The 11,927-nt window shown below is 35.6% G+C and overlaps 1 protein-coding gene across 1 annotated transcript; it reads left to right on the top strand.

Moving 5' to 3' along the window:
• Nucleotides 1-10,670: 10,670 nt before the first annotated feature.
• LOC101973044 (GTP cyclohydrolase 1) lies at nucleotides 10,671-11,574 on the top strand. The gene is made up of 2 exons (XM_040289082.2): nucleotides 10,671-10,701; nucleotides 10,785-11,574. The coding sequence occupies exons 1-2, from the start codon at nucleotides 10,671-10,673 to the stop codon at nucleotides 11,414-11,416; spliced, it is 663 nt and encodes a 220-aa protein (XP_040145016.2). The 3' UTR covers nucleotides 11,417-11,574.
• The last annotated feature ends 353 nt before the right edge of the window (nucleotides 11,575-11,927 follow it).

Raw genomic sequence — 11,927 nt, forward strand, 5'->3', positions numbered from 1 at the left:
ATAGTCATGCAAACAGGGCTGTCTTTATTCTTATAGGTGGCCAGAATATGGTATATTTTTGTTTCTTTTAAAAAATATTTTTTTATTTGTAGTTGGACACAATACCTTTGCTTTATTTGTTTATTTTTATGTGGTGTTGAGAACCAAACCCTTGGCCTCTTACATGCTAGGTGTGCACTCTACTGCTGAGCCACAACCCTAGCCCAGAATATGGTATATTTATAGAGAACAAATGTTGCTGAGGTATCTCTGAAGTCACAAAGTGTAAACTTACACAAATAAGCTGATGCTATTAAATTCAGAACTTGAGAGGTTAATTAACACATCTGAACCAGTAATCTGTAAAGTATGAATAATCACAATACTTTCTTCCTGTAGATATTGTGTGTGTAAAGGTATAAAATGTCAAAAATGCCCAGGATAGTAATGCCACCTATCACTGTTATTATTGAATTGACTTTCATACATCTGACTTGAGAGAGCAAATACTGTTTTGAAAATTTTCCATGTCTGACATCACTTCCTAAATCAAGGAAAATGAATACCAAGGTAGCAGATTCCATGATTTCTCAAAGTAAGGACACATGCAATTTAAAGTTCTTAATTGAATCATCAGAGATGACTGTAAGTCTTACATATTTTAGAAACTCAAGACAGAAAAACTTAGTCTTATTAGAATGCAGTTTTCAATTATTATCAGAACAATGTGATAGGTTTCTTTCCACTACATCAGAGGTGTGTGCAATTAGAGTGCTAAAATCAGCCACATTTAAATGGGCTGGGATGATTATTTCCTAAGAATTTAGTTAATGGTTCCACAAGGCAATCAAACCCTTCAAGTCTTCCTCAAGTAAGAAAAGATATTTCTGAATATTTATGGGAACCTAGCATGAATTTTACACTAGTGTGTTAGTGAGCTTTTTTTCTGCTGTGACCAAAAGATATGTCAAGAACAATTTTAGAGAGGAAAAGTTTATTTTTGTGATCGTGGTTTTAGAGGTCTCTGTCCATGGATGGGCAGCCCCATTCCTCAAAGCCTGAGATGAGGCAGGAGATTATAGTGGAAGACTGTGGCAGAGAGAAGTAGCTCACATGATGATCGGGAAGCAAAAGGAGACTCCATTTGCCAGATACAAAAGATACACCCCCAATCATGACCCACTTTCTCCAGCCACAACTTACACTCAGTTTACACTCAACTAATCTCATAAAGGCATTCATTCACTGGTTGGTTTTAGGCTCTCATAACCCAATTATTTCTCCTCTAAATCTTTCTTGCATTGTGTCACACATGAGCTTTTGAAGGACACCTCACACTCAAACCATAACACTACAGAACTTGGGGGTGCCCACCATGTGGAATGCTTTCCTGCACCACAAAGCTATTTAATGTAACTCAAGCCTCAATCGTCCATAAGATGAAGGATAGACTATGGTAAATGGGTTCCTGTCAAGTATTCTCATAGATTTATCATCTGAAAATCAAAGCATGAGTCAACACTGTTTTTACAGCCACAGATAGAAGCAGTTCCTCTACTTACTAAAGGAAAGCTTCACTGTTTTAGTTCCATAGATATGGCTGCAAGTAAGACTTCAGGGCTCAGGGGACACTAAGTCCCAACAATTTTTGGAAACTTTGATTTTTAAAATAGATATTATATAATAAGAATTAGAAAAAAATGTTTATTTTCTAACATACTAATTAAGTAAATTTATCTATTTACACATTGAATAAATTAAGCTTTATACCTCTGATGTGCCCAGGAGAAAAAAAAAAAAACCAACAGTCATGCCATCATCCAGGTGTCTCTGAGTTCTCACTGGCTCTCTTTAAGCACACAACCCTAATGGTTTTCTTGACCTTTCTTTTATGTATAAAAAATACACCCATTTCCTATCTATCTAGTCCATGTAAGTTACAAAATGTACCCTAATAATGTTTCAAAGGAATAACATCAATAAATAAGAAAAACTTTTCACATCATATTCTAAAAGAATGATATAAGATAAAACCTGCTGCCAACTTAAATTCTTAAGTTATTCCTGTGAAATTCAAGCTTAACTTGAAAGCTCTTTTGAAAACTTGAGTCTTAACAATACATAACCTTATAAGACAGGTGAGGTAGTCTGTTTGCAATATCTGTAATCTGAGGATATAGGACATATTAAGATTTACTGAGGGACTGGAGTCCTACAATCATAAATGGATGAGCAGAGACAGCAAATTTCCTTGAGGCAGAAAAGCTGATTGCCTTTCACCATACTATGAATCCAGGAAATTGACCCCATCAGGTGCACCCACGAGCAACCCCTGATGTTAGCTTGTACGGAGCCTCCAAAGAGATCATGCAAACTATCAGCAAGCATCAGTTCTCTCCAAATTTTATACACCACACCCATGTTAGTGAAACTCATGCTCCAGATACCATTGTTATATCTGTACATAATCATTATAAAGAAAGGTAGATAGATATTCTGAACATTGTACTAGACAATGTTTTTTATTTTTGTAGAATATCAATATGTCATGACAACAGCTAAAAGAAATCTGCCATGTCTTTTTTTATCCATGTCTCAACCCACTCACACTGGGGGAGACAACACAGTTCAGAGGATCAGGGGACAGGGCAGATGCTCTCCACACAGAGCAGGATAATATGGGAACTTCCATAAAAGACAATGCTGAGCTGGAGCTGACTCACCCAACATTCCAAGCACAAGACTTGTAATCTTGCACATGAAGAAATCCAGTTGCCCTCAGATTGACTGGAGGTAGATCAATAAGGGGATAAATCACAGAGAAACTAACATGGAGAAAAGCTCTAAAACACTTCACATTTGTAAGTCTACAATGGAAAAGAAAAAGGAAAGTCCATATGGGCAGTGAGGGGGAAAAAACGGTAAATAGAATAACAAAATTTAGAGTGAACTCGGCACATGAACTCTCTGTAGTCAAGCTTGAGGGACCTTGTAGTTCATGGTAGAAGCTGGGCACCCCTCAGGAGAGAGAGAACTCAGTTCAGATTCTCACTAAAACATGGATCCTGGAAGCATTCACTTCAGACTTTGTTTTATTTTGCAATTACTAAGATCATTTCCAATACTGAGATAAATGCTATCACCAAATGGACCAGAAATAAGTGACCAGAAATAAATGTGTGGTTTCTTGTACCCAAGACAGCACTCAGAATAGAGACTGAGAGTGTAATTGAAGGAGGAAAGTCCTCAGAAAACCCCTTGAAAGTGTGGGTATGTATTGTCATGTGAGTGGACTGATACAGGATAAGGAAGAAAGGATGTATTCTTTTTTTTAATGTCCACAGAGTGAGCATTATCTACATAATTCTCAAAATTAGGGTGATGCACAATTATTTATTTCTAAACTTAGGCAGGTGCCTTATATACATGGAAGAGCCTACCTTGGCTTGTTATCACTATACCATGCTGGTTGACTTCACTGTGATTGCCATTAATATTTTTCTTATCTATAAAGAAATCTAAAAGTGGCAGAAGGCCAGAATGTGAGAATGACCACGCACATTGGAGTGGGTTATGTCTGAAGGTACACTGGTCAACACACTCCAACTTTGGGCAGAAATTGAGCTGGAAAATAACAAAGATAATATGGGAGAAGGAAAAAATCATCACCAACTCGAAAGTCAGTTCTAAGGATGATACAGTCACCAGGAACCCCCACCAAAGAAACCTTTACTATAATTAAGATTTCCAGAGACTCTATCATACTTAATACATGTAAACTTCTCTCCTAGCCAACAAGATCTTTACAAAGAATGCCAGCAGGATTTCTGCAGAGATTACTGTGGGTCAAACAAAGCTTCTTCTTTGTTGTTAAGGCCGAGATTCTCTTTCTTGTAAAAACCTAGGTTTGTTAATTGAGCTTGTTGCTATACAAAAGATGCTATTTTTGTTTTCTTTGACAAAAACTCATGAAACCTCTGATAACTTAAAATATTAAACAGAGAGTTGTTTTTTTTATAAAAATTGCAATTTAACTTTTATTTTAATCAATCAATCAATCAACCAATTAATTAATATGGTTCTGAGGATAAAATCTAGTGAGTTATTTGTGCTAGGCAAATGCTCTAACACTGAGCTATGACCCAAGCTTATGAAAATAACTGTTATGCACCCATCCATCCACTGGCATGTTTCACTGCACTGAGGATAATTCTGTAAAACAATAATTTACAAACCCCAGGTCCAGAGATGTTTTAGCCTTATCTCCTCAGTACCATTGTAGCTTAAATAAATCTGCATACTGAAAATGACTCTGATTTCCAGCCTCATTTTTCCTACAGAAAGGACACAGCAATTGAGAAATGCATGAAGTCAGGGAGAATGAACTAGAAAAATCTGACTATGTGAACGTAAGAAAGGCATTAATTTGCTCACTGATTCACCACCCCAAACACAAGTGAGGATTATATATATTTTTTTTCTTGAAAATTAAAATATTTTTAAAGTATAGTTCAAAGTGCTTGCTTATATGTGGGTATTTACAATATTAATGTTTTTACACCTGTTTAAAGAAAAATATCAAGAACAGGCAATTACTCTTCCAATTTAAAAAAACAGGAAAGACCTAGAGGTGCTTTCTTACTAATATAAAGCTGTCACCTCTCAGAAACACAAAGTATCCTAAGTGAGAAGGTCTCTCTGTTCAACCCAACAGTTTAACAAATACAGTCTTGTGTTCTCACTAAGGGAAATTCCACTTTCCTTTCCCATCAGATACTCTGTATTTTATTACTAAGAAAAGTAGATTAATTCACATATATTTTTGGATCATAAGTACCTATCAGAAGTTGGGGAGCAACAAAAATCTAACACAAAAACATAGAGACCAGGAAGATGAAAATATTTTGTTCAACTTGGGTATGATGGTGCACACCTGTAATTCCAGTGACTCTGGAGGCTGAAGCAAGAGGATTGCAAATTTGAGGCCAGCCTGGGAAACTTATTGAAACCCTGCCTGGAAAAATAAAAAAGATATGAGGATGGTAAACAGGTGAAGCAAGCCTTGGTACAATTCCCAGTACTACAGATCCATAAATAATAAATTAATTAAATAAATAAATTTTTGTTTTAAAATTGTACCTTCATGAAATGAGTCTGACATGTTCACTATTAATGAAAGTAGAAGAGGTATTTTTCAAATGCTACATGGTCAGAAAATAAATGGATATCAGTCTTCGTCTACTCTAAATTCTGCTAAATTACTTCTGAGCCCTTTTCTACTAAGGAGATAAAATTTATACCCTGTTTTTTTAAAAAAAAAATTTGATGTAACTTCAGTCCAACTTCCATTGTCCTCTGATGAGACATTTCCTAGTGGTTAGAGATCATGTTCAAGTGCTGACTCCATGTATGTACTATTTGTTAAACTAATAGGAAAGCAAGAAATGTCTTTGTGAGAAAATGCTAGTATGTATTTTTCTATGAATGATCATATTCAAAATTTCTTTCCAGGGTGATACTTTGAATAAAGAACCTGTCTTCAAAGTAAAGTTTTATAAAAAATACTTTTATTACATTTATTTTTTTTTATGTGATGCTAAGGGTCAACCCCAGTGCCTTAAATGTGCTAAGCAAGTGCTCTACCACTGAGCTATAACCCAAACCCTATGAGTTATTTTTAATAATTCAAATTACAGGTCACTTTTTCAAGAGTATTAATTGATTGCAAAGATGTTAAGACAAAAACTGAGTGTATTTAGTGAAAACCCACAGCAAAAGTCTGTAAATGTTAAGAGAATAATATCTTCCTTGAGAACTGACATGTTAAGTAAATGAAAGTCATTATATTCCAAAAAAGGAATGCATGACTGAAATCTACTAATAGCATTTCATATAAAATTATTAGAAACATTTAATGCTAAAAATGCTAGCTTTATAATACACTAAATTAAAACATTAATTATACTAGTAAGAAAACTTCCCACTGCATGGAAAAAAATTAAAAATTTAATGAGCTGTGGATAATGGTTGGCACTGCCTGGCTGAACTGAATTTATAGAAATCTGACTCAGAGTTCCAGCTGGCTTCCTCCATAATCTTTCCAGGCCCTGCCTGCCCTCTGATGCTGCCTGCTTCTGTGGAACAGAGAGGTACTTACCCAGATGGACTTTCAGGAGGTGTGATGACTTGAGAAAAACCATCATAACTCATCTCTCTGCAAGTCTGCAATTTTAGTGCCTCCATAAGTGTTTTAGGATTTCCTCTGGGGAGGAGAGAACCATGGTGTCCCAAGTGGAACATTTCATTTGCTTATTAATTTTTTAATTCTTTCCTGGATGATAGTACTCAGGGGAGAGCTATACTCAAAAATTTTCCCTGACATGAGTTCTATTGACTCAGAGGGGTGAAGGAGCTGAAGGGTCAGATCATGTAGTCAATATAAATTTTAGGCCCTTGATCCCAACTTTAAATTAGTGTACACTTATTTCATACTTTTTAATTCTTGGACTCTGGGGTGAGAGATTCCTGGCACCTTCTGAGTCCTCCCAGTGGCTCTGAGGGCCCTCTTCCTGCCATTTGTGACAGAAACCTCCTTCCCTTAGCACTGTCACATAGAGCACTTGTTTTCTAGGTACTACAGGGTCCTGTATTACATAATTTCCAAGTCCTCAACTTTACGATTCAAGCTGCCAGTCAAACTTAAAGAAGAGCCAGACATGGTGAAACACGCATGTAATACCAGTGGCTTAGGAGGCTGAGGCAGGATTGCAAGTTCAAGGCCAATTTGAGCAACTTGGTGAAGCTGTAAGCAACTTAGTGAGACCCTGCCTCAGAGTAGAAAAGGAAAAAAGGGCTGTGAATGTGGCTCAGTGATTAAGTGTCCCTGGGTTCAATCACTGTTACAAAAAAAAAGACAAATAAAATTTAAAAGAGGATTTAAAAAGAAATGAAACAGCATGTATGTATTTGTCAGAATGAACTCAACTGTTATGTACAGCAATTAAACCTTAATTTAAAAGTTTGTAAAGTCTCCATAATAAAAGAGAAAAGAACAAATGAAGCAAAATATGGAAAAGTCAAGGCAGAGCTGGTGGATGTGCTTGAGTTGATCAGAGGCCCACTGACCATAGTTAAGGCTAAGGCAGAGCCCAAGCAGGACTATGTTCTAAGAAAAACTGGAAGGACATCCCTGTTCCCAACTACTGGAGCCAGGAAGAAGCTCACACTGTCCCTGGTAGAAAAAAAAAATATATATATATAATTATAATTCAGTTTTCAATGTAGCCTATACAAAATTATATGAAGAATTATCAGATATGTGATCCAAAGGACCCTATGGTATATAGTCATAGGCAATAACTGAAGATATTCTTTACATTTGTTGTGACAAAACTGTAAACATTTTTGTAAAAACTATTTGGTTTGAGGATGTATAGTGCTTGCTTTGGTTGATTATTTGTCTTCCCCTGTAGGGACACAATATGTTTATAGGATAGAAACCCTATTGCCTCATATCCATGCTGATAAATGGGTAGAAACAAAAAAAGAACCTGAAAAAAAGAAAACATCACCCCCCAAAATACAAGATCCTCCAATAACAGAATTTATTGATTCCACAGTGGAAAAAATGAAAGAGAAGGAGATTAGAATGAACATATTAAACTGATCCAAAGATAATGGATAATTTAAGTATTGAAATTAGAGATAAAATTCAGGAAGTGAAGAATCATGACAGTAAAGAGAGAAATTCTGAAAGACATCAAGCAGAAATCCTCCAAATGAAGTAATCAATAATCCAAATTAAAGATTCAAAGAAAATCATCATCAACAGACTAGACCACTTGGAAGATAGTATCATGCAATGAAAAAAAAATATACATATAACCTTTAAAATAGAGTTTATGGAGAATAATTTTAAGAGACCATGAACAGAACTTCCAAGGAATAGGGGGTAACCTGAAAAGACCAAAAGAAAGATTGGGATATTTAAAGGAGCAGAGATAAAAACCAAAGGAATGTACTATCTCTTCAGTAAAATAATATCAGAAAATTTACCAAACCTAAAAGATAAAATGGAAAATCAAATGCTGAAGACTTACAGAACCTTGAATGTATGAAATTATAACAGATCCACACCAAGCCATATGATTATAAAAATTTCTAACATACAAAATTAGGGTAGAGTTTTAAATACTGCCAGAGAAAAATGGCATGTAACATTAGAGGAAAACCAATTCAGACCCCAGCTGGTTGCTCAACATAGACCCTCAAAGCTAGAAGGTCTTCATATAATATTTACCAAGCTCTGAAATAAAATGGGTGCCAACAAAAATACCATACACAGCAAAATTAAGCTTCAGATTAGAGGATTATAAGAAGCTTTCCATAAAAAAATTAAAAATTCACAACTAGAAAGCCTGCACTACACAATATTTTCAGCAAGATATTTCCATAAAGATAAAATTTTTGAAAAGTAAAAGCCAACAAAAAGATTAATGACACTAAATAAATAATCAAAGGAGAAATTAATAAATAATTTTTTTTTCATAATAAAGACTAGAAATAAATAAAAAATGACTGGGAATGAGATCATTTCTCAATGATAGCCTTAAACATAAATAGTATAAATTCATCTATCCAAAAGACATAGACTGGGAGATTGAAGTAAAATATAAGATTCAAAAATATGTTCTCTCTGAGAGACTCACTTCATAGGCAATGACATCCACAGATTGAGGTTGAAAATTGAAAAAAAAAAAAACATATCACACATGTCGTTGAATGAACAGTTTCCTCCTCATATCAGAAAAAGTGGATTTTAAGCCAAAGTTCATCAGAAAATACCAAAAATGACATTCTATATTGTTTAAAGGAATCATACATCAATAAAAGATAACAATAATGAATATTTAAGCCCCAAACAATGGAACATCTATATACACAAACTAACTCTTCTCAATTTCAAGAATCAAATAGACTATAATACAATAATACTGGGTGACTTTAACATACCTCTGTCATCACTGGATAGATCCTATAAACAAAAACTAAATAAAAAATATACTCAAATATTATAATCATTAATTTAGACTTAACAGACACATATAAAGTATTTTATCCATCAATGATAAAGTATACTTTCTTCTAAAGAGCACATGGATCTTTTTCTAAAGAGATAATATCTTATACCACAAAACTACTTTTAACAAATACAAAAAATAGAGATAATATTATATCATCTATCAGAAAATAATGAAATAAAATTAGAAATCTAGGATAAAATAAAAAAATGAAGACTAAATAAAATGTTATTGAATGTCCAATGGACACCAGGAAAAAATCAGGAATAAAAAAAAAATCTTTCAAGTAAATGAGAACAGCCACACAGCAGCATATCAAGATCTCTGAGACAGTAGGAAAGCAGTTCTAAGAGAACAGTTCACTGCATTGAGCTCATTCATTAAAAAAAAAAAAAAGAAAGAAAGTCAAATTAAAAGAAAATTAATATTGCATCTCATACCCTAGGAAAAGAACAAATAAGTACCAAAACGGCATAAGACAAAAAAAATAATTAAAATCAGAGTTAAAATCAATATAATTAAAACAAAAGAAATTATTTAAAAAATTGACAAAATTTGGTTTGTGAAATAAATAAAATATGATAAACCATTAACATAAGCTAATAAGGAGAGATAAATTATTAAAGGTGAGATAAATTATTAAAACTTATGATGAAAAAGAAAATATCATGACAGACAGTACAGACACCTGTACTAAAATACAGATAATAATCATAAGTTATTTTGAAAATTTAACTCCAATAAAATAGAAAGCCTTGAAGACATCAATAAATTTCTAGATACATATGACCTACCCATACTGAATCAGGAGGATGTACACAACTTAAACAGATCAATTTGAGATTTGAGGATGGAATAAAAATCCCAAGGTTGATTCAACACACAGAAATGGAAGATGCCACCAAAAGCCTACCAACTAAGAAAATCCCAGGTTGGATGCTCAGCTGAGTTCTAAAAGTCCTTCCATAAAAAATCAACACGAATTATCTTCAAATTCTTCCATGAAATAGAAAACAAGAGAAACTCTTCCATACTCATTCTATAAAGCTAGTAACACCCTTCTACCAAGACCAGATTAAGACACAACAAGGAAAGAATTCTTCAGACAGTGTCCCTGATAAACATAGATGCAAAAATTCTCAATAAAATTCTGGCAAATTGGATACCAAACCATATTAAAAAGATAGTGCACCACAATCATTTGTAGTTCATTCCAAAAATGCATGGCTGTTTCAACATAAGAAAATCAATCTGCATTATTTATCCTATCAATAGACTTAAAGATAATCATCATATGATTATCTCGATAGATGCAAAAAAAGTATTTGACAAATAGGGTACCCTTTCATGTTCAAAACACTAGAAAAACTAGGGATACTAGGAACATACCTCAACATTGTAAAAGCTATATATGCTAAACCCAAGCCCAACAGCATTCTAAATAGAGAAAAATTAAAAGCATACCTTCTAAAAACTGCAGCAAGGAAAAAAATGCCCTCTTTCACTACTTTTATTAAACTAGATCCCTGAAACTCTAGACAGAGCCATTATACAAAAGAAAGAAGTTAAAAGGAATCAAGTAGGAAATTAAAAACTCAAAAGACGGGCGGCATGTCTCTGCCAGATCGCTTACCGTCCTCAGGTGATTCGGGCCACAGGTCATTGCGGGCCGCCACCTGCGAAGTTTAGCTGCAGCCCCCTGAGACGCCCCGGGGTCTCCCGGAGCGGTAGCAGCGGTACCATGGAGAAGGGCCCGGTTCGGGTGCCGGCGGAGAAGCCGCGGTGTGGAAGATAACGAGCTGAACCTCCCCAACCTGGCGGCCGCCTATTCGTCCATCCTGCGCTCTCTGGGCGAGGACCCCCAGCGGCAGGGGTTGCTCAAGACGCCCTTGAGGGCGGCCAGGGCCATGCAGTTCTTCACCAAGGGCTACCAAGAGACCATCTCAGATGTCCTGAACGATGCTGTATTTGATGAAGATCATGATGAGATGGTGATTATGAAGGACATAGATATGTTTTCCATGTGTGAACATCATCTAGTTCCATTTGTGGGAAGGGTCCATATCGGTTATCTTCCTAACAAGCAAGTCCTTGGCCTCAGCAAACTTGCCCGGATTGTAGCAATCTATAGTAGAAGACTGCAAGTCCAAGAACGTCTTACAAAACAAATTGCAGTGGCAATCACGGAAGCCTTGCAGCCTGCAGGAGTTGGGGTAGTGGTTGAAGCAACACACATGTGTATGGTAATGCGAGGGGTGCAGAAAATGAACAGCAAAACTGTGACCAGTACAATGCTGGGTATGTTCCGGGAAGATCCCAAGACGCGGGAGGAGTTTCTCACTCTCATTCGGAGCTGAACTGGAGCATGGCGTCGCGCAGGTCCGACTGCTAATGGTGTTGTCTTTCATCATGCCTCCCCTTTTCATTTGTTACAGATGTTAACTTTATGCCTTGTCAATAATTGTATTTAAAATTATTTATAAAGTCAAATTAAAAATGATTCACATAGGGGTAAGCCCTGCGCTTTCTTCTTGCCACCTTGTAGGGGCAGTGTCTAAGGTGAACTGCCAGCAGCCTAAGTTACATGCACAAACCACTGCCATTCAGATAACCCAAGGGTGCTGGGGAGGAGGAGAATCTGTGTATGTGAATGAAATCCGACAGTGATCTGTCTTATCAGCATAGGAGAATCGGGCATGGGAAAAGCAGTTCCTTTTCCTCTGCCACAGAAATGCTGAAAGTGCTCTAATAATTCACGAACAGTGTGCAGCCTTGCTCTGTGAATTCAAAGTCCATCAGCTCTGCTTCGATCATGTTTATAAATTCACAAATGACATTTCGTTTTTATTTATTTATCAGCTATCCATT

Source organism: Ictidomys tridecemlineatus, chromosome 11 (genome assembly GCF_052094955.1).
Source record: "Ictidomys tridecemlineatus isolate mIctTri1 chromosome 11, mIctTri1.hap1, whole genome shotgun sequence".
Taxonomy (NCBI): Eukaryota; Metazoa; Chordata; class Mammalia; order Rodentia; family Sciuridae; genus Ictidomys; species Ictidomys tridecemlineatus.

Excerpts from the sequence above, each read along its gene's own strand:
- LOC101973044 (XM_040289082.2), top strand. The coding sequence starts at position 10,671 with ATGTCTCTGCCAGATCGCTTACCGTCCTCAG. Across the intron at positions 10,702-10,784 it reads AGATCGCTTACCGTCCTCAG|CGGTAGCAGCGGTACCATGG; the intron begins GTGATTCGGGCC and ends GGTCTCCCGGAG.